At 34.1% G+C, this 25,251-nt stretch overlaps 1 protein-coding gene across 3 annotated transcripts in view; it reads right to left on the bottom strand.

Moving 5' to 3' along the window:
* The window catches only part of LOC136033725 (meiosis regulator and mRNA stability factor 1-like), a 169,892-nt gene that overhangs the window by 35,549 nt on the left and 109,092 nt on the right, over positions 1-25,251 (bottom strand). For all 3 annotated transcript variants that reach the window (XM_065714616.1, XM_065714617.1, XM_065714618.1), the window contains 4 exons: positions 24,521-24,699; positions 8,787-9,007; positions 4,585-4,692; positions 2,618-2,830 (listed from right to left, as the gene is read on the bottom strand). In XM_065714616.1, the coding sequence (XP_065570688.1) occupies positions 2,618-2,830; positions 4,585-4,692; positions 8,787-9,007; positions 24,521-24,699 (721 nt within the window). The remainder of the gene's footprint in view (positions 1-2,617; positions 2,831-4,584; positions 4,693-8,786; positions 9,008-24,520; positions 24,700-25,251) is intronic.

Raw genomic sequence — 25,251 nt, 5'->3', positions numbered from 1 at the left:
TAAGTCGAAAAAAATAGAAAAATTGAAGTTCAAAAACAAATGGGGGGATTATGGTCTTGGAGGGGGTCATGCAACAGGTGTCATGGATCATCAAAGGAATATGTCTGTCCGGCAATTATCTCAAATCACTGTGGTATGCATATTCTTAGAATGAAGCACCAACTGCAATTCAGAATCGATAGCGCAAATAACATGTTACAATATTGTGACGCTTCAAACTAGTTGGCTAGTGTCCCACAAACAATACATTTATTTCCTGGAATGTATTTCTAAGAACATAATATCATCAATATTATCAGTCAAGTAACGTGTCGTTCTTTTACAATAGGAAATCCTGAATATCAAGTTTGATTTCTACATCTACATCTACATTCATAAAATCAATGGAAAACTGCTTAGAAGCTAAGAAATGTTCATAAAATCAATGGAAAACTGCTTAGAAGCTAAGAAATGTATCGTTAGAAAAGAAAACATGTCAACATCTATAACTGTAATTGACAATAACCCCATCTAAGATATTGATTATGTAGATGGCATCATTGGGTACCGAGAAATTTGGCTTGTCTAGAAATGAAAGCCTTAAAGCCGCATGTCAATCATCAAAATTCTGGATTTATTTGTCAAATGAGTGTAAAAAACCGATAAAAAAGGAATTGTTAATACTTTGCGGTTACTTACAAAGAGGCATTTTCAGAAGAAGCTCAAATATCACCGATCTACTCAAAGTGATGTAGTGGCTGAAATGATATCTAACGATCCCCATAATTTATGGAAGACTCATTCGGCAAATAATAAAACCCATGAAAATAAAGCTAATATCAATGAGTTACAATGGTATTCATACTTTAGGAGGTAGTTTTCTCAACTTATTCCTAGAGGATATGGGAAATTTGAAAGCAAATTAATTAATCGACTGCTCACTCCTGGGCAAATTGCTTTTGTAATGAATATTAAAGATATAAGTGACGTAATACGAAAACTTAGAAAGAAAAAAATAATGGGTTGTGATGGTGTATGTGCCCTTCATTTGCACAATGTTTCTTATTACCTAATATGTCATCTTTCATTACTTTTCCGAATAGTTTTTTGTAGGGTAGTTCCAGATTCCTTTTTTTAGGTCTTGTTTCCCCGATCCTTAAGAAAAGGCAAAGATCTGCATGAATGTTCGTCGTAGAGACCTATTGCTCTTCATGTGTATTTGCTAATGTTTTGGATTGCTTATAATTAATAGTCTTGAGTGGCCAAACGTCATTTTTAATGTCTAGGACGAATGTTTATTGTTGTTTTCTAGTCTTGATTCTCTTTTTTTGTTCTAATTACGCTCCATCATTTTCTTTTAATACGACGGGTTATAAATAAATATATTCATACATCCATACAACAATGATATTTTAATTAGCGTCAATATCCAGCTATCCATCCTTATAACTCATTTAAAAAAATTAGTGTCCTAAATCATGTTCTGTGAGAATATTCCACTCATTTGTATGGATAATTCTAGAGTACGCCTATCAAATTTGGTGTCCTACTATCTCCTATGAACTGTCTGATAGAATAAGGGCAGTCCACAAAGATTATCTTCAGTTAGATCTGAGCCCCTTGCATCTGCTTTATTCAAATTGCCGATCTAGTCACATTCGAGGAGAGAGAAAGAAAACTTTCTTGGATTTGGCTTAAAAAATCTCGATACCCCCAGGGAAAATTCACGTTTCCCTAGTTTGGCCTTGTCTCCCTCGTTCTGCATCAACAAAAATCCTCATTTTTAATCCAGGTAAGTTTTTCAGAGACAGATGTAGAAGAACTTTCTTCCTATCATATGTTAAGTAAGTGAATATCCTCACCCCCTCCCTACTCTCTTCTGTCTTCAAATTGTTTAGTGTTAATTGCGTTTAAAAAAATCTAAATTTTTTTATCGTCCTTTTTTTGTTAATTCCCTTTTGTGTATTTAGTCATAAAGTTAGATTGTTCCCTTTATAAACTCTGCACATTATAATTCTAACGTTTTTCACATGTTGATTTTGTTTCCTGACTGATCTTTTTATTTATATTTTTTTACTGTGTTGTCTAATATAGCTTGAATTCCATATAGATGAAAAAGCCTTACTTACAAATGAAAGCTCTTCAAGCTGCCTCGATTTGATAGCCTATGTTTCTTTCTTGTGTCAATCTTTGTCTATAGGGAATATTCTTTGTGAACGAACAACTTTAAACAACATCAACGGTTAGAGCACAAACTATTTTGGTGCTTAAATAAAAGTTGTGTATAGACAGACTTTTCATTTCAGTTTAACAGAGTTTGTTTATTTCACATCTGAAACTTTTTGTTTACTTGCTAAAGCCATAAAAAAATAAGATGAAGCTTTTAAATAGTCTTTTGATCAAAAATGCGCATTAATTTCATTGGTTTACATCTGTGACGTGTTTTCTTGTCATTCATGCTTCTCCTTATGTCTATGTCCTAAGGGAGGCCAAACAACACCATATTTTTAAAGCCATATTTTTATTTGTTCGTCTGTGTTATTACTAGTAAAAAGAATGAAAAGCCAGGATTTACAAGAATTTTCAAAAGCCCCTCTGTTTTTCTGTATTTAATCTTACATAAGAAAAAGTAATTTACCTCCGCTGCAAATTGTTTAGTGCGTTCAATTTCATCAGGTGTTTGTTCCCGTTTAGGAAGAGAGATTATTTTGTCTCCTTCAATTGACGTAATTACAACAATATCAGACAAATCTGCCAAAAGATCATCGAAAAAACAAACTCCATAGTTAATTGGACTAAAACTCTTTCCGTAAGCTTTTTCATAGACAGGTGAAAACTGTGAAAGAAGAACCTGTAAAATTAAACAGAATTAATATGGTTGCTAACAAGTTCCTATGAACTTTTTCGGGAGGAAGGGGGGTTAAAAATACAAATAGATTGGATAAGAAATACCAATAAACTCGGAAAAGTTTATGGTTTCAGGGGGCCCAAGCCCAGAGCATACTTCCTCCCATGTGCATCCCTGCATGGCTGGGCTCAGGCGAGGAATCCAAGTAAGCTATAGCTAACAATTATGTATCAATTTAAAGGGGAAAAATTTTTTGCTTTCATGTTGATGTTGCCATTTATTAATTTAATTCTTATTCTTTTTTTCCTAATTAGTACGCACAAAAAAAACATTTGTTGAGATTTAAGTAGAAATGGAAAACAGAATGACTTGACAAAAAAATGCTCTTACAACAGTGCAGAGAATTCGGAGCCGGATATAACAAAAAAATTACTGAGATTTTGGAAAAAAAATCTTATTTTTTTTCTGAGCTCATCATATAGGACTGAAGATCACAAAAAGTCAATGAAGGCCTTGTTCAACAGGAAAATCTGAAATCAAGTGTGCTTTATATTGTTTCGATACGACTATTCCTGTGCAAACTACGGCTAGCACTAAATCCCCTAATACCGCTACTACTATTCAGGCCAGGATTTACGCATAGGCTCAGTAGGTCCGGGCCTACAGGCACACAAACTCTCAACTAGAGAGTTGACTGTTTTTCCTGCCAAGGGGCAGGAAAGACACACAGCGATTTTTTCTCTTAATAAAACTGGACTGCTCTGATTTACCGTCAAAGTTCCAGGTGCTCTTTGCTGCTGCGCCGCCGATTCACAGAAGAGTGATTTTAAAACAGCACAGTAATTCCGTAGATGTCTTATAAACTGTCAGATGTCTCCCAAGAATGGCAGTTGGGAGCTCGGTATCACCTCTCTCTCATGTTACTTTTGGCTCATCACTCATCAGTTGCCTTCTGTTCAGGGCTTCTACTATCCCACATTTTTGGGGGATTTTCTAATACAGCTGCGCACACTCCTCCTCAAGCCTAATCTTTTTAAAGCCTTCCTCTTAACACCTTCCCAAGAAGTTGTCATTGCTCTTAAGCCTTTCCTTGTATTTAATCCCTAATTTTAACAAGAACTCACGCAGAGCTCTTCAGTTTAATCGTCTAAAGAAAATTTGTAAAGTTTATTGATATTAATTGAAGAAAAACACACAAAGAACAAAAATAGACTTTAAAAATACATTTTCTTTCTTTAGCAAAGAATGTGAAGTTGACTTTCCGGTCATTACCGGTGAAGGACTGTTGAGAGCCTTATGATTTGTTTGTCATTGTCAGTAATCAAGTACCGACTTTTATGCTCTTATTGGGATCATCCTTTTTTGCGTTGGTATTGTGGTTTCAGTACAGCATCAATTTTTTTTTTAAGCTTTGAATTTTGCAAATATAGGGAAATATTACTTGTTGTAATATTAATTATATAATATTTTACTTATTACAATATTGTATACCGTATAATATTGTACAATATTACAATCATGTATTTTACAATATTGTATGATATTACAATATTGTAATATTGTATTACCTGTTGTAATAATTAGATTATTTGACCTCAGAAGGTCTAGTTGAGAGTTAGTGCATCCTATGACCGTTTGTCTTCTAATAAAATTAGGAATCTAAGACATTGGCAGTGATCTTTGAGTTGTTTCAAATAAAACTGTTCCTAATTTTTTACAATAGTCTATAGTATCTTGACTGAAGAAGGGCATCTAACCTGCTTTCCTGGTTGACTTTTTAAAAGGCGCTGAAGATCTGTAGTAAATCGTTTCACTTGAGCTCCAGCTGTTAGTGTTAGTTGTTGCTTTGCTCCTTCATCAAGAACCTGAAAAATGTCCTTTACAAAAAGGATAAACCTATTAAAGCAAGATTATTCGTTTTTTTTTCTTTGTATTTTTTTTTGTACGACCAAGCCTTTGAACCTTACGACAGGAGATGAAGTGATAGTATTCTACATTGGAGCCCATGAGTTATTTGGCATAGAGACAAAATTTTGGAAGAAATGAAAAAGAGAATTTGTCTGTTTTAGTAATAAATTTGATATTAGTAAAATCATAAACTAAATATTTAGTTTTACAGCTTTTTTAGACATCCTTCCCATTTTCTACAATCGAACAAGGATATTGCAGGGATATTGTTTTACTCTCTGTACTGTGCCCCACGGATGCATTCCTTGGTATAATTTACTTTCGCCTTATTATAAATTCTACATGCCTGACTTGGATGATTGATTCATGCATTAGACCCGTTCAAGTTCAATTAAAATCAAGTTCCAAAGAATATTCCTATTTTTTACAAAAATACTGATCAAACCTCGTCAAACAAACCATCATATTCTGTCTTTAAAAACAAAACCATTTTCTTTTTACAAATATGTCTGAAACAGCTGACCAAGAACCTTAAAGTATCAAGCCATGGCAGCTTTTCTGAAACATCTTAATTTGTTTCGTTCATTTACTTATTTTTGGTCTCTTGTAGACTTTCAAGAATTTCCGCGACATGATTTTTCGAGTGTTTAATATTTAATGACAATAACCTGTAAGCAAGGAAATATCCTTGCTATTAGTAAGCCAAATTCTATAAAAAGGAGTTTTGATAGATGTATATCATGGTTGCAGTAACAGCTACAATCTAGTAAAGAGAGATCCCTTGCCAATAGTAACCACAAATTTCAAAACATGTTTACAAAAATGTCTTGTGATAAAAAAAAATGGCAATTTATAATGAATTTTGTAATGGTAACTATTATTTTGATCAGTCTCAATAATAAAATTTCGTTGCGAAAACAAATTTATGAAACTAATGACGAAGACCACACTGCCTTTCCATAATACAAATACAGAAGAGAGAATAATGAGGACTTTTCTTCCCAAGACAGTGAATGAACAAAACCTATTTGAATATTTTGGCCCTATATTTAAGGGCCGTCTTCAGCACAGAAAATAATAAACAGTAACACACTTACAATAAAAGTTCTTGGTTAAAAATCCATTTTTTAAAATAGCCTAGGCATCATTACTTCTTAACGAAAAGTTCAGCCGAGACTGTGTGATAAAAGCTAACATTTTACAAGCTAAAAAGGTTCATTCATTGAACTAACTGTATTTATTCAAAATTTGAATAATTTTTATGTCGCAATAAGAAATTATTACATCGCAATAACAACGTGTTATTGTTTATTATTTTCTTTGTTGAAGACGGCTCTTAGATAAAGGGTCGAAAAATTCAAATAGGTTTTGTTCATTTACCGTCTTTGGGAAAAAAAAGTCCTCATTGTTCTCTCTTCTGTATTTGTACAAATTTATAGGGATTTAAAAAAAAGCCTTAAAAAAGCCTTGTCCTGAGCAACAAGGAAAAGTACTTTTCACATTAGGAAATCGCTTTATCTACGTGCTTTTGTAAGAACTAAAACATAATTCAAAATTTATGATACCATTATAAATAAATATTGTATCTTCATATGCAAGATGATTATACTTGAGTGTTTGCACCAACAACTGCAAACCATGGTAGCTCGTTAGTTACTATTAACGTGAGGTAGTTTTACTCCGGAACCATTGACGCCCTACTGCTACCTTTGCAATACAATCAGAAGACTGTAAACTTGAAATAGCTCGTTAACTTCAGGGACTATGAGAGGACAATGTTAAACTAAATTTAAATTAATATAGGATATTTCTGTCTAAGATGGTCTTGGCAAATTCCTTATTTTAATTATTAAAAACTCATAGAAAGCATCCCCCATGCACCAGAGCAACCGTCGGCAATAGATTAAATTCTTACGGGACAATAAAGCCAATGAAGAAAAAATGTAGATGTACATTTGTATATATTCGACTCTGAAAAAACACGCTGAATTAAATGGGTGGCTGGTGAACATTCGGTGACTAAAATGCAATACATATCCAAAGCTTCGAATTACTATGAGCATTCTAAGTATGCAAGATTCCGTAAGTTTGAAGTATCTACCATAAATTGCAAGCCTGAGAAAATGTACCTGGTTTTGAAAAGGTTGAAAACATCCTGAAAAGGGGGAACAATATTTATGAAAATTATGCAATGAAATTCAGAGCATCGGAAAACACCAAGCAGATCTTCCAAGCCGTTATCTATAAATTAAATAAAAGAAGTAGTTTTGTTTCAATTGAAAGTAAGGAGCAGCGTTAAAACTTAAATCGAACAGAAATTATTCGGTATATGAGGGGAAACAACCCCTTCTTGAACCTTGCTCTTTACATTAAATTCTTAGAGGAGAGTCGGGTAAGACGGACCCCATTTCGGTTTCTCACCTGTGGAAGAGTTTGGAAACAAGCAATGATTGACATAAGGTGTCTAACTCCTCCCCCAGAAGCTAGAGTTAAGTGAAGCAACCTTCTTCACACATAAATCAGACGTATTTCCGGGGCCAGGTAAAAATACTGAAGCTCAATAGCATATTATTGAGAAACTTTGAAGCCAGTTCATTCGTGGAAAGACAAAGAAGGGGGCTATAAACTGTCAGCTGCATCGATACACCCCATGACTGTTATTAGTGTCCCTCGCGCAGCCGAAGTAATGCATCCAACTTCCTCAGATTCCTTTTCTACAATCACCTTTGGAGTCTTCTGAAAAGTGGTTACTTCAGTCTCGTCAATATTTTTATCTGTTTGATATAGGGTCCGATATAGATTTTTGGGATCAGATACCGATACCGATATATCGGTAGCGTACCAATACGGTACCGGTGTAATTTGCTGATAAATTCTCCTCGGGAAAAAAAAACTTACCTAGAGTTTAAACTTCCCATTCTCTACCCATACTCGTGCTCACATGTTTCTCCTTGGTCTATTACACACCAAAAAAAAAGCCTCAATGATTCACTGTGAATTCCAAAAACTAAGCCATTCACAAGAATTGTTTCATTTTCTTTACCTTTTCTGATCAGCAGCTTCTGAACACACAAAAAAAATGGTGGATATTTGAGCTTAGCCTCTCGCTCAGACTGTCTGTATTGGCCATTTTTCTACAATTTACCAGTGCAACTTGATTTTAATTGAAAATTCATTTCAATTACCTTTTGAATTAAAATGATGTTGCCATCAAGCTATGGCGAATTGTAGAAAAAACACCAATACAGATAGTCTGAGTGAGAGCCAAAGCTGGCGTAAGCCTTTTTGAAAATTGTATGCAAATGAAGTCATTTTCACTTGCTGATAGATAGTCTATCATCTATCCATCCTAGGGCAGAACTAAAGGTATATAGTCGTAGAACAAAGGGATGATCGAGATTTTTGGTTTGAATCATGACAGACTATGTCCACTGGACTTGTATGCAAAACAGGGGACTGAAGATTTGTTTGGAATGTGTTTGAATGAAGATTTGCGCTGGAACGAAGTAGAATGAAGAATGTGGTGGAATAAAGATTTGTTTGGTGGTGAAAAAGTGACCTAAGCATAACAGACTTGCCCACTTAGAGTCTCAGGTAGACTGAAAACAATTTCAGAAAAAAAAATCGAAGAAGCCGGTTTAGCTACATAAACAAAAATTCATGAAAATCTAATTAAAAGAAGTGTTAGATATTTGTTGAAATTGATTATTCAAAACTCAAAATGACTTTGAGTCATTCACATATTAATGTGAAAGCTTTCCTTTTCATTAATATAATATGAATTACTAAAAGAATGTTTACTAAAGAATCAAGCTCGTTTACTAAAGAATCCATGCTAGGCACACTGGATATAGGGGTGCAGCTAGATTTTTAAGTTTGGAGGTGGTAGTTAAGGAATGTGTCGACAAAATCGACCTGTATGCCGACTTTGTTTTATCCGTTTTTTTTATGAAGCTACCTGATTTAGCCTTGAAGCGTCTCTTACTAAAAAAGGACCCGTACACTACACATAGTATGTATTTGCAAGAGAAAATAAAAAGAAAAAATATACCTGAACCGTATGTCCAATAGCTTCTAGTAAATCAATGAGTCGAGTAAAACCATATGTTGCAACTCTGCACTGCTTTCCGTAATGTCGATGATAACTCGGCACAAACTTAGAGAAAGGAATTCGACAATTGGGGTTGCTTCTCAACAGATCAATAACTTCGCGACTAAGCATTTCCAACTCAGTAGCAAGGCTCAAATTCAAAGGTTTTGCAGCTGATGAACCTACCAAATATTTTAGTTAAGGCAAAAAATGAATGAATCTATTAAAGCTAGTGTAGCAATCAAAATTTTCGGTACAAAAAGAGACACGGTGAGAAACTGAAGCAAAAAAAAAGAAGTAAAATATAGTGCTACCATTTCACCAAATATCTGGAAAATGTCTTAAGAATGATGAAGGGGTGCTATAGGATGTCAGAGGGCCTGTCATAGTGTGGCGGGGTGGTGTGAATCGGCATGGTGTATCACGGCGAGTTGACTTGCTAAAACATGAGCCAATGCATTTAATACATGATTTTTCACAAGAATATATCTTGAAAATTTCCTAGAAATGATGAAGGGGTGCTAGGAGGTGCCAGAGAGTTAGTAATAGTGTCGCACGGTGGCGTAAATTCACATGGTCTATCATGGAGGGTTGGCTTGCAAAGACAAAAACCAATGGACTGAAAGCATACAAGAAATCTTCGGAAAATATCTTAGAAATAATGATATGTTTCATGGGAATGTCACATACAAGCCACATATTGCCATGGTGCCCTGGATTGCTTTGACAAACATGTTCTGCAAATTAAAGTTAAGGTGGGAGGTGTTAAAAGCATTTTTCAGTGGAGGGGGACTGAAATCTAACTCCAGATCAAAGAAATGAGGCATTTTCGTAAAGACCTCTCAGAAATAGCTCTTAATAAGGTTTAAATTTATCTCATGTAACAAGCCCCACTCCCCTACTGGAATTGTTTGCTAGGGGGTAGGCCAGCCACGTATTGTCACGGTGGTGTAAATATGCATAGTCTTGGCACGAAATAAACTTGGAATTTTCATTAAAACCTCTCAAAAATAATCGAATACCAAAATGTGTCTAATTGTCTTGCAGGTGCGTCCAATAGACCATAGAAACGATGCATTTTCATTATTGACCTCCCTGAATCATCTCTTAACATTGGCTGAAATTTACTTCTAATAACAACTCTCCCTCCTCTGGAATTGCTTGCTAGGGTGGGCCAGCCATATATTGCTACGGTGGCGTGAAATATGCATAGTATTGGCTCAAAGAAAAGTTGGAAAAGTCAAATAATTTACAAAGTTTTGTGACGATGATGGACCTACTTACACTTTTTTCGTCCAACTATTTTGTGGCCAAGTGATTCAGAGGATGCATGAACTCAAAGTGGAAATTTCAAGTTTTACCGAAGAAAATCAAATTGAGGACGCAAATAAACTTGGAGATGGTAATTTAATTATTAAACTCACTTGTTTTGAAGATATCTTAGGAAAATGAAACTTTTGAATAAATTGATGCAAGATCCAAAATACATCTATTGAAAAAAATAATCAGAAAGCATTCTTGCAAAAAAAAGGAGCTATGGTAGGCAAATTCAAAAAAAAAAGTTTGACCTCTACCTTTAAATCTGTGCATCCCAGATAACATAGAAGCATTCAAAACTTTTAAGAACATTAGCTTGTGATAATTCTTTAAAACAGAATTTTCAGAATATATTTATAATTCAGTTTTAGCTAGATATTAAGAGTGAATATAATATTTAGTCAAATAAGGCTTAATAAACATTGATGCCATTGGCAAAATCTTATTTTATGTGAAACAGGATTTTTAAGTATGAAGTGAAATGAAACCAAAATATCGTATTCGTTTGATTGTAGAAAAGAAGCTTCACGCAGTCATCTCATAATTGACCCCCAGATTTGACAAAGTTGGTGCTAATTATAGGCAAGCACACCCATCTCATTGAAACAACTATATAAAATTATTATTTGTTTTCTATGTTTGTTTTAGTTCGTCTTAATATTATTTTACAAAATGGAATAGAGGCATCACATGACCAAACATTTTTAAGGGAACCCTAGTAGGGATTCAGTTCAGAAACCACAGATTTGCATCATCCACAAATTCCTGCATTTTCATGTAACTTTTGGCATAGTTGTTTGTACCTCGTAATATTTCGTCCAAAAGATCCATTAGGTTACGAAAGTTCTCGTAGTTTAAAGGGTGTACAAGCCGTTCTCGGGGTCTAGGAGCTTTATCGGGGTCTAAAAAGTACCTTTGGTCTTATGAGGGTGGTTCAAAATCACATTCAGAGGTATGTAATGGATGATGCGCTAGACAATTTTATGATTAGCTACGTTGAAGCTGAAAACATAACGACTGTTACTGGTTTGATCATCGTTTACATTGAATGAAGCTATAGCAAAACACGAGTTCAAGTTTGTATTTTTTTTTGGAGCTATTTAGAAAGCAAGTGACGTCCGATAACAAGCTAATTCAATTCATCTGAAAATGTTGGAGGTGGCAATGGAGGTGGTCCAATAAAATCAAGAGTATCAAGATACTAATACTCTTAGTCGCACAAATAGTTGCAATTTAAGTATTAGTTAGGAATAGTTTAGCAGTAGTAGCAGTATTAGTAGTAGCAATAAAAGTAGAAGTGGGAGTAGTGTTAGTAGTAGCATGGAAATATTACCTTATGGTCAGTTGATCTTCCCCTTCAAGTATTCTCTGAAATTTACAACTTAATACCCACATTAATTCTTGAGATACGCCCTTTTGACAATTTGCATGCATTTAGTGAATTTTGATGTATTTCAAATCCCCCCTCAAAATTATGTCCAATTTTCACCTTCATATGCGTAGCCGTAATAGTAGGCAACTAGTATCATAGTAGTACTAATAGTAGTAAAAGCAGTAAAACAAGACGAAAAGTATAAACCCTCCAAGTAACACTCATCTTTCAGGCCCATAACGGTTTCAACCAGTTTATGCAAACTTTATGCACTTTCGTTAAAAAAAAAAGCTTAAAGAAAAACATTACATGCCTACACAATAATTTAGCTTTCAACACGGCATTGGATGTGCAGACGCCCTTGCAGTTGTTGCTCATGCTCTGCTTGATGCTTTATGTACAGGTAGTTTACTCGCCTTGTCAATTCATGATGTGCGCCACGCCTTTGACTCCCTGATGCAACCCTTTATGCGTTTAAGGGCTTTTAAAAGAAGAGTAAATCCGCCTATCATTAGATCTCAAAGGGATATGTATACTGAGCTACGAGTCCGTCTTAAAATCCCTCTTAAGCAAGATGAAATGGCAAGGACACTGGATAGAACTGTACCAGTTAAGAGAGGAGCCAGGCAAGGGGCAATTGCCTCACCTTGCTATTTCAATATTTGTGTCCTTGAAGCTCAGGACCAGGGTGAGATATCTTGCGTTCTCTCTGGCCTAAATATCTCCTTAGTTACTTATACTGATGGCATTTTTGACATCAGCCGGACAAAATTTCTGATACTTTCCAAAAACTGCAACAGGAATACTTAAAATCTGGTCTTAAATTTAATGCTAAAAATCCGACGTAGTGCTTTTTAACTGGAAAGGCCTACTTCCTCATGAAACTGCACTTGAAATTTCAAATATCTGCCCGTCTGACTAAATCGTTTACCTCAGTATTCCCATTGGAAACACCATTTCTTCCACTCGTCATCTCTTAACAGAAGCCATCAAACACCGCATAGCAGCTTCCTATGCTTCCACAGTCTCTGCTAAGCTTCGTTTCAATCGCCATTATCTCGCAACGCTGTACAATACTGTTGCTCTCCTCTATATTCTCTACATTGCACCCTTCTAAAAGATTCTTACAAATGTTGATAAATTGAAAATCCGCTCCAGTTTTTTCCGTTTCACAAAATACCTACTGAGATATCCAGCTTGGACATGCAATTAAAAGCTCATCAACAGTCTTAATACAGCAGATCTTACTATAGCTGTTGCTAAACTCATGGAGAAACACAACCACAAGATTTCAAGACAACTTCTTCAAGACAACCACGAGATGCTTGGAGCCAACTTCTTCAACTATAATTATCTTGTCATAGTTGTATAGTAATAATTTGCTTTTGCTCGATTTTTTCTTTGTAGTGCTCCGTCATTTTCTTTTTGTACATATACTGGTTTTCAATAATTAAATAAATAAATAGTAGCAGCAGTATTAATAGTAGTAGTAGCAGATATTTGTCAGTCAGTTGAATATCTTTCTCATGATGCCCCAGAAGTATCATCTTGAGACCGTAACCTGTTCCAAAATATTGCTGACTCGCCTGTATCAACAGTCTGTATGTACATAGTATGTTTTAATTTAATTCAACTTTCCCCTCAACATTTCCTCAGATGTCCATTTTAATATCCTCAGCATTGTGGTACTCACTACAGAAGCAGTAGTTTTAGTGGTAGTAGTGGTTGCAGTAGTAATTGTAGTAGTATTAGCGCGCAAATATTGCTTTTTGTCAACTGATCACATCCTCAAAGTTCTGAATTAATATACTTACTCATTCCCGAGTTACGCTCTTTTGACAACCCACATGCACATGACGTACACTTATTTAGTTCAACAATCTCCTCATTATTCACTGAAAGACTCATCTGAAGACTCTTCGTCTTTTTGAAAGTAAAGGTCAAACAAGCAGATCTTTCTCAATAACATATGCTATATATAAACAATGGATTAATTGCCTAACTTACAGCTCTTGCCCTGAAGGCTGTGAAGGGGGGGGGGGGGTATTTGCCCTTTCAAACTTTTTTGAACAGATTGGCAATCTCAAACTTTTGGCTAGGTGCCCTCCAACTACTTCGACTCTTAAAGAGGCCACAAGAACTTGCAGTTTTTCAAAAGAATGAACACCCTCTGGTGCCTATATGACCACCCCATCTGCATCATGTGGCTTTGAGAAAAAAGATAAATTAATAAGAATACATTGAAGCATTATGCTCTTTACAATAGGCAAACACTATATATGCTCTAAGCAAGTCCGATATTTAAAAGGGTTAAAAGATTTTCATTTGTTTCTTGTTAATATTTTTTAACAGGTTTGACAAAATTGTTTAAATGTTTTTTATAAAATTAATTTAAAAAACAAACTTTAGAAAAAAGAAGTTTTTTAAAGAAAAGTAATTCAAGACCAGAAGAAATAAAGTCCTATAAAAATTCAAGCTCAGAGCGACCAGAAATTTCTACAAAAGAATAAACGAAACCTAAAACGAATCAAAACTTAAATGAATGATCCTAACGATAACATATAAAGATATAGATGGATAAACAAATCTTAAAATGAGTAAAAAATAAACTGAATGTCCAGGTCAAACTTAAAACCAACAAAAAAACTATAACCAGAAATACGGCAACTGAACCCCTTCCCCACCCCTAATCACAAAAGTTCTAAATTCTATTCCGCTGTTTGCACTTTACTGTACAGAAGAAAATACTATGAACATTTGTTTTTATACTTATAAAATTGAAAAATAAAAAATTACAGTGAAATGAAATGCTTACATTTTGAACAGCTTGCACTTGAACTGCTCACATTTTCAGGAATTAATATCAGTATAAATTAAAGTTTAAATCTATTTTCATCAGTTCTTTCCAGTCATCTTGATTATTAAAGTGATTTTTTTTTATTATTCGTCGATGTTTTGAAAAAGTAAAGCACAACCTTCTAAGTGCACGTAGTTTTTAACAAAACTCAAATGACGCCATAGGTTTTATAACTTTTATGGTCAGGAGAGGATAAGCGGGCATTAGCCATACACCTATTTGTAGTAATTTTTGTTCTTTAAAGTTTATCAGGAATGTTTAAATTTATTTTACTCGTTTTGGGATCTATTTACGTATTCATCTATATCCGGATCTGTTATCTTTAGGGTTCAAATGATCATTTATTCTATTCATTTTGCGTTTTCATTTATTCTTTGAACGAAATATCTAATCGTTTTGAGTTTTAGGTACTTTTCTTTAAAGAACTCTTCTTTCGGAATTTTTTTTTTTTAATTAATTTCACGGAAAATATAAAATGATTTTTTTCGAACTGAAAGCTCAATAGGAGAAATTCTGCATCTCTTCTGGATTTCAGTATGTGTCTATGTAAAAATCCTATTTTTTTTTCAATTAAATTTTTGAATGACCAAAATTTCATATACATTGTTATGCTGGGACCCAAATTTAGTTCAAAACATTTCCATTCACGATCCAAGTCACAAAAAGAGATAGGGGATGGGGGTTTCACAAATCTTGACATTTGCATATTTACCATGAATGAAAATAAGCTGGTTGCAGCATTTTTAGCCAGGATATTTAAGCCAGCAAAAACAAAAGGAGTAATATAGTGCTTAGGTTATATATTAAATTATGTTTGAGGTGTCGTTTAAACATTCATGGTAAACTTGACTAGCGTGAAACCTAAGGAAAAGCACTAGCGAAGGAAAATATTAAATTGCCGACGAAATGGGAAAAATAAACAGTACATTTAGAGAAACCATCCGAAAATATTTTGGTGTCATTAGAAAGCAGTAACAAAAGATCCATTATATTTTCAGTATAATGGCTTTCAGATTCAGTATAATGGCTTTCAGTATATATGTTTTCAGAGCCTATATTATAAACTAACAAAAGCTGGAAATTGGAAAATATCTTGATGCAGTTGACTGAGACTGATCACCAGAGATTTGTATCTTTTAGGATATTTTGCTTAAAAAGTGACCAAACAAGGGAAATTATTGAAATTCATTTAAAATTTGGTAGGCAAGTAGATACAGCTAATTTTCCCATGAATTTTAGGTTGATGACCTTTACAGTTCAGAAGGTAGCAGGTTTCAAAGAACTAGCAGCTCTGAAAATAGCTGCAATAAAATAATCATATATAATCTCTTCGGAAAAAAATACATTCGTAACTTAGATACCTTAGAGCTTGTATACAAGGAATTCAACATTAAAATAACAATGGAAATAATTTTACAAAAATATCTACGCGTGAATATTGTTAAAAAAAAATTAATAGGCATAACAAAACAGAACATGAAAGGTTTTGTTAATGAAAGATTAAATGAATATGTCTTCATATTCAGTGGGCTTCAAGGAAGCCCACTGGATGGGGTGAGGATGTCTGTATCTCCACAGAAGATAAAACATCATGCGAAGATTTTTGATCCGCTTGATTGAAATTCCGCCTCTCCAACCACCCCGATTTCCTAAATAAGATTGTTCAAGCTATTGTATATAACTACATTCCATCAGAATTTACATCATGTTGTGAGCAACTTTCTAAAATTTTGAGAAAACTTGAGCGTTATTTAGCTGTTTAATTCTATAGTAAAAGAAGAGAAACTGTTATTTTGTTCTGAAAATTTCGAATCTAAGTATTTTAATTCCTATTTCTTTTAAGTCTCCTTGATTTGTTTATGGCAATTTTTGTTCGTATTAAGTTTAACTTGAATAAGCAGTTGTATCCATCTTTGCTTTAGATTTTAGTATCGTTCTTTAATTTTCAATTCAAATTTTTTAAACCGTTTTTACTGCTGTATTAGGCTGTCCAACAAGGAAGGTTTACCCTAAATAACAGACGTGACGCCCAGTGCATCAGCTTTGGCCAAATAGTTCTTATCGTTCCCCAGACTAAGAAACTATCTAATCTAAACCTCTTCTGAGCAACCCAATAAAGAGCTGTCTTCCGAGGAAAGAACGCGAAAAATGTCCTTGTTTTACTCAAATTTATTGCAGAACGGACAACTATGAGGAATTTTATAGCAACTATCGTTTGCAATGCTGACAATTATCTTTATTTTAGTTTTACTCAATTTTCAATTGCTTGTCACAACTTAATATTATGTGTTTTCTTCTTTCTAGTTTTTTTTTTTTTTAAGGGTTGAGTTTATTTCCAACTTTATCCGTTCCCTACGTGCTTTTGTCATTTGCCAACTATCTTTTTTTATGTAATTATTTACGTTGCTTTTACATAACTACGGTCTCTTTTCGTATTTACTTAATTTTTTCTGATCGATCTTCATTGGTTCTCAAAATTTACGTACATTACGGTCTTGCTTCGCATTGGATTGTTTGATGAGTAGAACAATATTGACGATATTGGTTTGCAAAGGCCTTTTTGAAATCAATTTTGACATATAATCTTATCTTACCTTCCTGAATCTAAACTGGCTCATAGATCTACCACTAAAAATCCTATTGAACAAGAGAAATAGAGCATAACATGTCGAAAAGTAGCTTTCTCTTAATATTTCCAAAAGGTTTTGTTTAAGGTGAAAGGCTTCAACATTTCCAAACCCACACGACTTCTTTTAACATCGCTGACAATAAAAAAAAAAGAAGCAGAACTTGACGTTTTCTCTAGGTTATCTTTTATATCTTTTTTAAATATATATATTAAAAAATTTCGAACACAGAATATCATTAAAAAAGGTTACAAAATAAGACGAACATAGTAAGGAAAACAACACAGACTATAATCAAATAACTACAAAATTATCGAAAAGACCCTTATCACAATCACAATAGAAATACGACGCGCATAAATAGGGTACACATAAGACGACCCGACACCAAAAATATAGCAGCAATTTCATATGCCAATGTGAATATAGAGCTTTTGGACTAAACTGTCATTACTATCATGAAACACGCCTACGCCAAAGCTCCAGCTATCCAAATACCAAATTCGAAATTGATAGCGCCTTAGAGGATTTTCGTAGGAGAAATGGAATGTTTGATTTTTTTTTTTTTTTTAAATGAACAGACTGCTTTTGAAATTTAGCACAACATAACTTGCTGAGGAAAAAGGAAAGCCAATAAAGAGGAGAGCCACAGAAGGGAGACTCCAGATACTGTTCTAAAGTTAGTAAATAGTGGAGTTGACATGTACTCGAAGTAATGGCAGAAAAGTATACGATTTCCTAAATGAATGAAGTGATTAAAAAATCTAAATTAAGAAAATAATACCAACTGTACTTAGCTGAACGGGTACAGGCTTCTAAAGAATTACCAAAATCACTTTCGATTTAGGAACGACAGTGTTTACAGTTAAGGCTTTTTTTCTCTATAATTTTAAATTCAACATATCGTAACATATCGTAACTGTAACTACGAAAGGTTATACCTGCCACTTACAGATAACTGTAAAAAACTTTTACTAAGCTGTTCTTTGAAGGAGGATAAGCAGGGTAATGTAGTTAGGAGGGATCTCACTAAAATCGGATTTTCGGCACCCAGACCGATGCTCTTTGAGTCCTAAAGCAGGGGCTGCGCACTTTACTAATTATACCTACTTTACAGCAAACAAGAATATTTTGTAGCACACACAAATATTCAATTTTAACGGCTTATTATTTTTGGCTCTACGGGGAGCGGTTGGTGGCATTATATAAAGGAATATTTGTTCCCTATTTTCTTATTGACTCAAGTTTTCCAGATAAAACACTTTTGCACGTAATGATTACGTCGGTGCCCATTGAATGTACTATCATGTTATCTACATACTTTACTGATATTCATTAGCCCCGCAATAAGCAGACAAAATACCCGATTTTAGATACTTTTAAATTTCTTGGGTGCCCAAATTAGCAAGTTGATGCCCGCTTCATATCCATAGAGGTCTGACCAAGGTACCAAAGAAACGACTTTAGTTTGACCAGATCAGGAGGAACGAAGTGCGATTGAACATACATTTCTCCGCTGATCCTCCATTTGAGAGCAGCACAGCAGACAGTTTCGACAATTATCTCAGAAGTATGTAAATATCAGATACGACTTTTTGGTCTAACAGCAACTATTTATTACTCAAAAGCATAAACCCAAAAATCAGTATACGTTTACTTATATTACCATTAAATGGAATATGTTTTTGTATGGGGTCTTATATTATTCAGTTTAATCTATATTTCCACATACTTATCAAGACCAGAACTGCCCTCGGCTTTTGTAGGAATGTTGTACTAATTTCTTTTTGATGACGGGCGAAAATGCCAGAGAACACCCTCATTCAAGTATATGTTTTCTGTAGCATCATTAAAGGTAGAAATTAATTTTCTTTTCAGTTTTCTATTATTAAATTTGCGTGACTATTATTCCCTTATTTCCCTTCTTTTTTATTTTATTCTATTTTATTTTTATTCTATTTCCCTTCTTTTTTAGGCTTATTGTAAGAAATACTAATTGCAGCAGAGTAGCCAACATAACTCAAAGAAATTAAATCCTCCTAGTACTTATTATTGTATATTTTACGCTTATTATTACACACTATATATATATATATATATATATATATATATATATATATATATATATATATATATATATATATATATATATATATATATATATATACTGTACAAAACTTAATTCTCCTGTATTAATTCACTTACATATAAACCGGAGTTTATCTATAGTTTATAAACTAAAGCTGCCAACGATAGATATCGTTGGCAAGAAACAATTGCGTCTTTACAAAATATCATAAAAGTTTTAGTTTAGCAGCATTGCCATGTAAATTAAGCAGTTGAGAAGAAAATATTTGGTGAGTGTCATTTTAAGATGGATACCACCTGCAGACTAGTTCAGATTAACCCATAGCTCCTTGATCATCATCAGCAATTGTAATGTATTTAGAGTGTAATTAAAGCTTCCTGCAATAAAAGTAAGACCAATTTTTAAACTTTAACACAAAAATTCCTCTTTGGTCACATAAATTCTTATTAAAATCTAACTAATCCAATCAATTAAGAGAATACAAGCCACCAAGAAATAATGCACCACAGAAACACTTAATGCTTTGGAGAATAAGAAAAAAGCCCCAAACTGACTAGGAGGGACGAAAATGCCTACTGGTCAAGCATTTCCAAAGGATTAGAGGAGGACGCAGCTAAAAATGAGACCCACAAACAGTACAAGATCTTCAAAGAGCATAGTGAAAAAGGGGAAAATGAAAGGGTGAAACATAGTGAAAAATGAAAAGGGAAAGTACAGGAGAAATCGTAAAAACAAAAGACAGAACCAACATATCAAATCGTCAAGAAACACTGGATCGGTGGAAAGACTATTTAAAAGACCAATTAATTAGAACAGGACAGACTAAACTCCAAGCAATGAGCCAAATCCCTCATCCACCGCCACTGCCACCAAATGAGCAGTACCCACGTGGTATACCACCGCCGTCAATAGAAGGAGTTAGAAATGCATAAAATCCTTAAAAAGAAACAAATTTCCAGGCGAGGACTCCCTGCCTGCAGAGACTTATAAACCAAGCACAAGGCTCTTGGAAGCCCTGACAGACCTACTTTGTAAAATCTGGAATACAGATTATGGCTCCCAGGACTGGCGCTACGCCACTTAAATTCCTATCTTCAAAAGAGGAGATAAAGCTGATTACAAGGTTTACCGTGGAATTTCACAGATTAACAGAGATTTTTGCAATAGTTGTCATAAACCGTTCCAGAAAAGAACAAAAGGACCAGAAAAGATAGAACCATGCTGTGCTCTCCCCATGCATGGGGTGTGTTGATCATATCTTAACTCTGCGACTCCTCCTCCACCATAGATTCATTCACAGACAAGACACCATCACAACCTTTCTGGATTTCATCGCCGCATGTGACATTATACTCTACCCTATTCTCTGGCAGATAATGTTTGAAGATGGTGTTCCAACTAAATTGGTAGACCTGCTCAAAACTTATTACGAAGATAGGAAGAGTAAGGTCTGAGAAGATGGTGAACTGACAGAACTCTTGGAAATATAGTATGGTGTTCGCCAAGGCTGTCCAGCGCCATAATGGGTTTTGAACGTATAAGATGGCTTACCATTTTCAGCCAAAAAAGCGCTGTTGACCTCAAATACGCTGATGACGGTATTCTCCTATCCGACTCAGCACTGAAAATGGAGAAATGATAAAAGAGTGGCGCTGCTGTATAGATGGCAAATCTCATAATCAGCATCCCAAATACTAAATGCCTATCAACTTAGAATGATACCAACTCTTACAAATCTTAATAGAGATCCTATTGACAGAGTCAAAGAGTTCGAGCATCTGGGAGCACTTGCGGATGGTAAGGGTGGAGCATCAAATGAGTTCCAAGTTCAGTTCATCAAAGCCTTGCGTGCCTTCAGGCAACTGCGCCAACTCTTCTGTCGAAACGAGCAATTGAGCTCAAAACAAAACTCAGAATATACATGACATGTGTATGCTCCATACTCCTATAGGGCTACAAGACCTGGCCACTAAAGACAGAGGAAGAAGGACAAGTATAAGTTCTAGACCTGAAATACCTGTGAGCTATTTGCAACATCAGACGGTCACAATGAATCAGCAAACACGAGCCAGTGAAGATGTGCGGAAAGAAGCTTACAATGTCAAGCATAATCAAGAAAAGACGTGTCAAGTGACTTGGCCCTGTGACGCGACGCCCAGAGGAGATCCTAACATGTCAGGTCCTTACTGCAGTGCCTCCCTCCTCCTAAAAGAAAAAAAAAACAGAGACCAGATCAAGTCAGGGCAGAACGTAGTGAAGAAGGACGTCCAACCACTTGGTCGTTTCACGGAAATATGGCTACAAGTGGGACAAGTTGTGGCTTCAACTCTTTTGATCCCATATAGAGGACAGATCAATTTGGCAGAACCTGGCCCAACAACTTCCTAGTACCAAGTTGGGCTGAATAGCCTGTGCCTCGTCTTAAGTAAGTAAGTAAATAATTGACACAACCCCATTCATTAATTAAACGTTTATGTTTAATTTATGTATATACATACATTACGCATATGCATACATACATATGTATGCACCAGATTATACAGAAGAAGCACGGAAATATAGGAGCGAGTAAAGAGCCATAATCGATTTAACAAGATCGATGGAATATATAAGTTTTGACTGTTAGACCTAACAAACCGATTTGGCTCTGTGTCAACTGCTTCAAACATCTTATGAAACTTTTGCTAGATGGAAGAAAAGGCACAACACGGTCACGAATTATATGTTGTCGGTCGTCTATTATAAATTAAGAAGTCTTTGATTCCAGTTCAAATCATATGTGTAAAATCAATTCCATGTGGATTTTCTTCCCCATCATCACTGGTATACCACTTCAATAATTAATTCATGTGATCAAAGACAAACTATAAGTTTAAAAACGACGGATCTTTCTTCAAGGAAAAATAAACTGTACTACAAAGCTTTATTACAAGTTTGCTAACTTCTACAAATGACGATACAATGGGAGACTCATCCAACATAATCCACTAGCACCGTTTAACTCGTCTAGGAGGAATTACATTGCGGTTTTCTTTGTAGAACTTTCTCATATTAGGCATAAAAGATGACGCTGTGGTATTTACAATAAAGAAATGAATTTTACTTTTCTAACTAATTTATAAATATTTAACTTCTGACATTCTATTGTTCCAAAGAAAAAAGAAGCGCGCAGCAAGCTGCGATTCGGGATAGTTAGCTTTAAATGAATTAACTGTGTGGTCTATTCCCATTGCATTCCTAATAGCCGATTCTAGATATCACACATTACGACAGATGGCATAACTTCATTTATAACTGAAAGCTTTTCTGAGAAACTCAACTCTTAAATAACAATACTAACTAACAATTTTTTGTTAGTTTGCGAACAATAGGTGTTAGCTTGCAAATTTGTTCGCTAGCAACTCTCAGATGCGTATTAATTAAGTAGGAATTAGCAAAAAAATTCAAACTAAGTATAAAAGTATATTAGCAGTCATGAATTCTTTACATATACTTATAGAATAGAAACTAGTCATCCTATGCGGCTGCATTATTAGTTTTTGAATATTACGCTTCAAGTTCTCATACTGTAATTGAACCTGTTAGAGAAATTTCTTAACAATATTAGAAGACGATTTTCTTTATCTCTCGAAAACACCTTTGTTAGTAGGCTTCTAATACATAACATATCTCATTCGTGACTTATTAGAAAAAAACATAAAACGATAAAAAAAGGAACACAAAAAAACAAGTTAATGTTGCTGAACCGTAGCAAGAGTTAAGAGAAAAAACATATGTGCTTCTTAAGGGTCATTACAACTTTATTCTTGAAGTTTTTTGTTATTAAACAAATTTTGTTTTGTTTTTTTGTTTTTGTTTTGTTAGTTGAAGTTTTTTGTTTTGTTATATTTTGTTATTTTGTTTTTTGTTATTTTTGTTATTGTTTCTTTTTTGCAATAAAACAATTTTTATTTTCTTGACTTCCACTATTAGGCTGCTCTGTAGCCGACATAACCCAATCGGGTTTCTTGGTTAGGAAAAATTTCTGAATCCACCTGAAAAGAGTATGAAGTGACTTTGATAAGGGGAGAAAACTGATTTAGAAAAAAGAAAGAAAAAACTGTTTCATCAGTATTGTTAAGAAATTACTGTATCGAAACATAGCTCCTCTTATTAACATCTGTCAAAGCTATGATAAATAAAAATACAAATTCTGTCATTATATCCAAACTTAGAGCGAATATGGTTACCCGAAATAATTTGTCATAGTACTGATAATAGCAACAGATCCCTTTCTTTAAAAAAAAAAAATATTGAAAAATTTATTCCTGACTATAAAGCGAATCATTCAATTCTTATACTTAATTTCAGAGGGTTATTATTTATATTTAGTTCACAAAATAAGGACTGAGTGCCAATTTTGACAATACGGATAGAGATATGTGAGATTGATACACATAATGAGGACAGAATTTTAAAATTAACAGCGAATTGATTGCTTACGCAAAAACTTCCTTCAATCTGCTATTTTTTAACAGGAACAAAATTTTGAATTTCTTCACAAAAAAGATTATAAGATCGTTAAATTTGATTATTAACAATTTTCATAATTAGGAAATGTACATATTGACCCTAGGTACTTCCACATACACAACACAGATATTTTTCTCATCTCTAACACAATCTACTGACATGAACACTAATTATGATGACGAGGGAAAGACTGGTGAACCCGAACGTATCAAATCTTAAAATATAAGATATCTGACAACGTCAAACACAAAGAAACGATAAAAAGCATAATGAAAATATATTTTAAAACACGATTTTTAAAAGAAGGGAAATGAAACTTATCCAATCCTTTTGTTGCTGTAAAAGATTTAAAGTTTGCTCTAAATTTTGCTTTAAAAGGCATATATTACACATATATATATATATATATATATATATATATATATATATATATATATATATATATATATATATATATATATATATATATATATATATATATATATATATATATATATATATATATATATATATATATATATTTATATTATCGAATAGACCAAGCGAAAAGAAAGGAAAAGAAAAAAAATATTTTCATTATTTTACACTACTTCAATTCACATCTCAGCCTCCTCCAACCAGAGCCCACAAATAAATACAGAACCAATTTCTAATTAAACTAAGTACCAACAGGTAACGAATATTTTGCCTAGCGGTTTTCACATTACTGAACGGTAAATTCAGTCAACAATGACCCCCAGACCAGCTTCGTTCTATGGATAGCTGCAGAATCATCAATGCATTGAGGTGTCCGTATTTAGCGGGCACTTAGCTTTAAAAAATTTAGGTCAAAATTTGTTCACAATGTAGACACAACACTTTTTAAATACACATGCTACACAATTTCCAAACGTCTCTGGAAAGCCATCACCAAATTCCTACCAAATGAGTCTTCATTTTCGGAGACCTCAGTCATTTCCAAATGTTTTACGCCACTTGACGGCATTTTGACCAATTTGACTCCTCGAACTCGCGTAACCAGATGCTCTAATGGAACACCTTGCAATTCATCCTTTGCAACTGGTAATGGACCGTATACAGCTTTGTAACAGTCAGGAAGACTGCAAAGAAAAAAAAAATGCTAAGAGGAATCTACCATAAAAGGTCCAATGACCCGTCCCCCTTATAGTCGGTATAAATAAATTTATAAGGCCTCAATTGAACAAACTCAGTCACTTGAAGCTCAAAATCGATGTGTATACTAACGTTTATTTTGGAGGAATCAATTATATCTTAGTGCGGCAATTCTTTAAAATAGTTCTAAATGGATTGGCCATCTCAGAATTTTCAATCGAGTGTACATTAGATCCCTTCGGGCTAAAGCTGTTGGTTTTTGCTACAAATGGTGGAAATCACAACTTTACTATGGAGTGATAATTTTTTTTTTGAATTTAAAAGAATACTACAACTATGAAGTTGAACTTGAATAATCAGTCTTCTAAAATTCTATGATCATGGATTCGATACGGTCACTACTTGAAGGAGAGAAAAAACACATCTAGCACTACCCTTTTCAGGGTAAATACCGAATTTCGTGTTGCGTAGACAGGAACTAGACATCTCTAATCCCTAATTCTCAGATATAATGAATTTGATAGGGCTATTTTCTTCAT

This window comes from Artemia franciscana, chromosome 12 (assembly GCF_032884065.1).
Source record: "Artemia franciscana chromosome 12, ASM3288406v1, whole genome shotgun sequence".
NCBI classification, from domain to species: domain Eukaryota; kingdom Metazoa; phylum Arthropoda; class Branchiopoda; order Anostraca; family Artemiidae; genus Artemia; species Artemia franciscana.
This window is presented reverse-complemented; position numbering and strand designations above follow the sequence as displayed.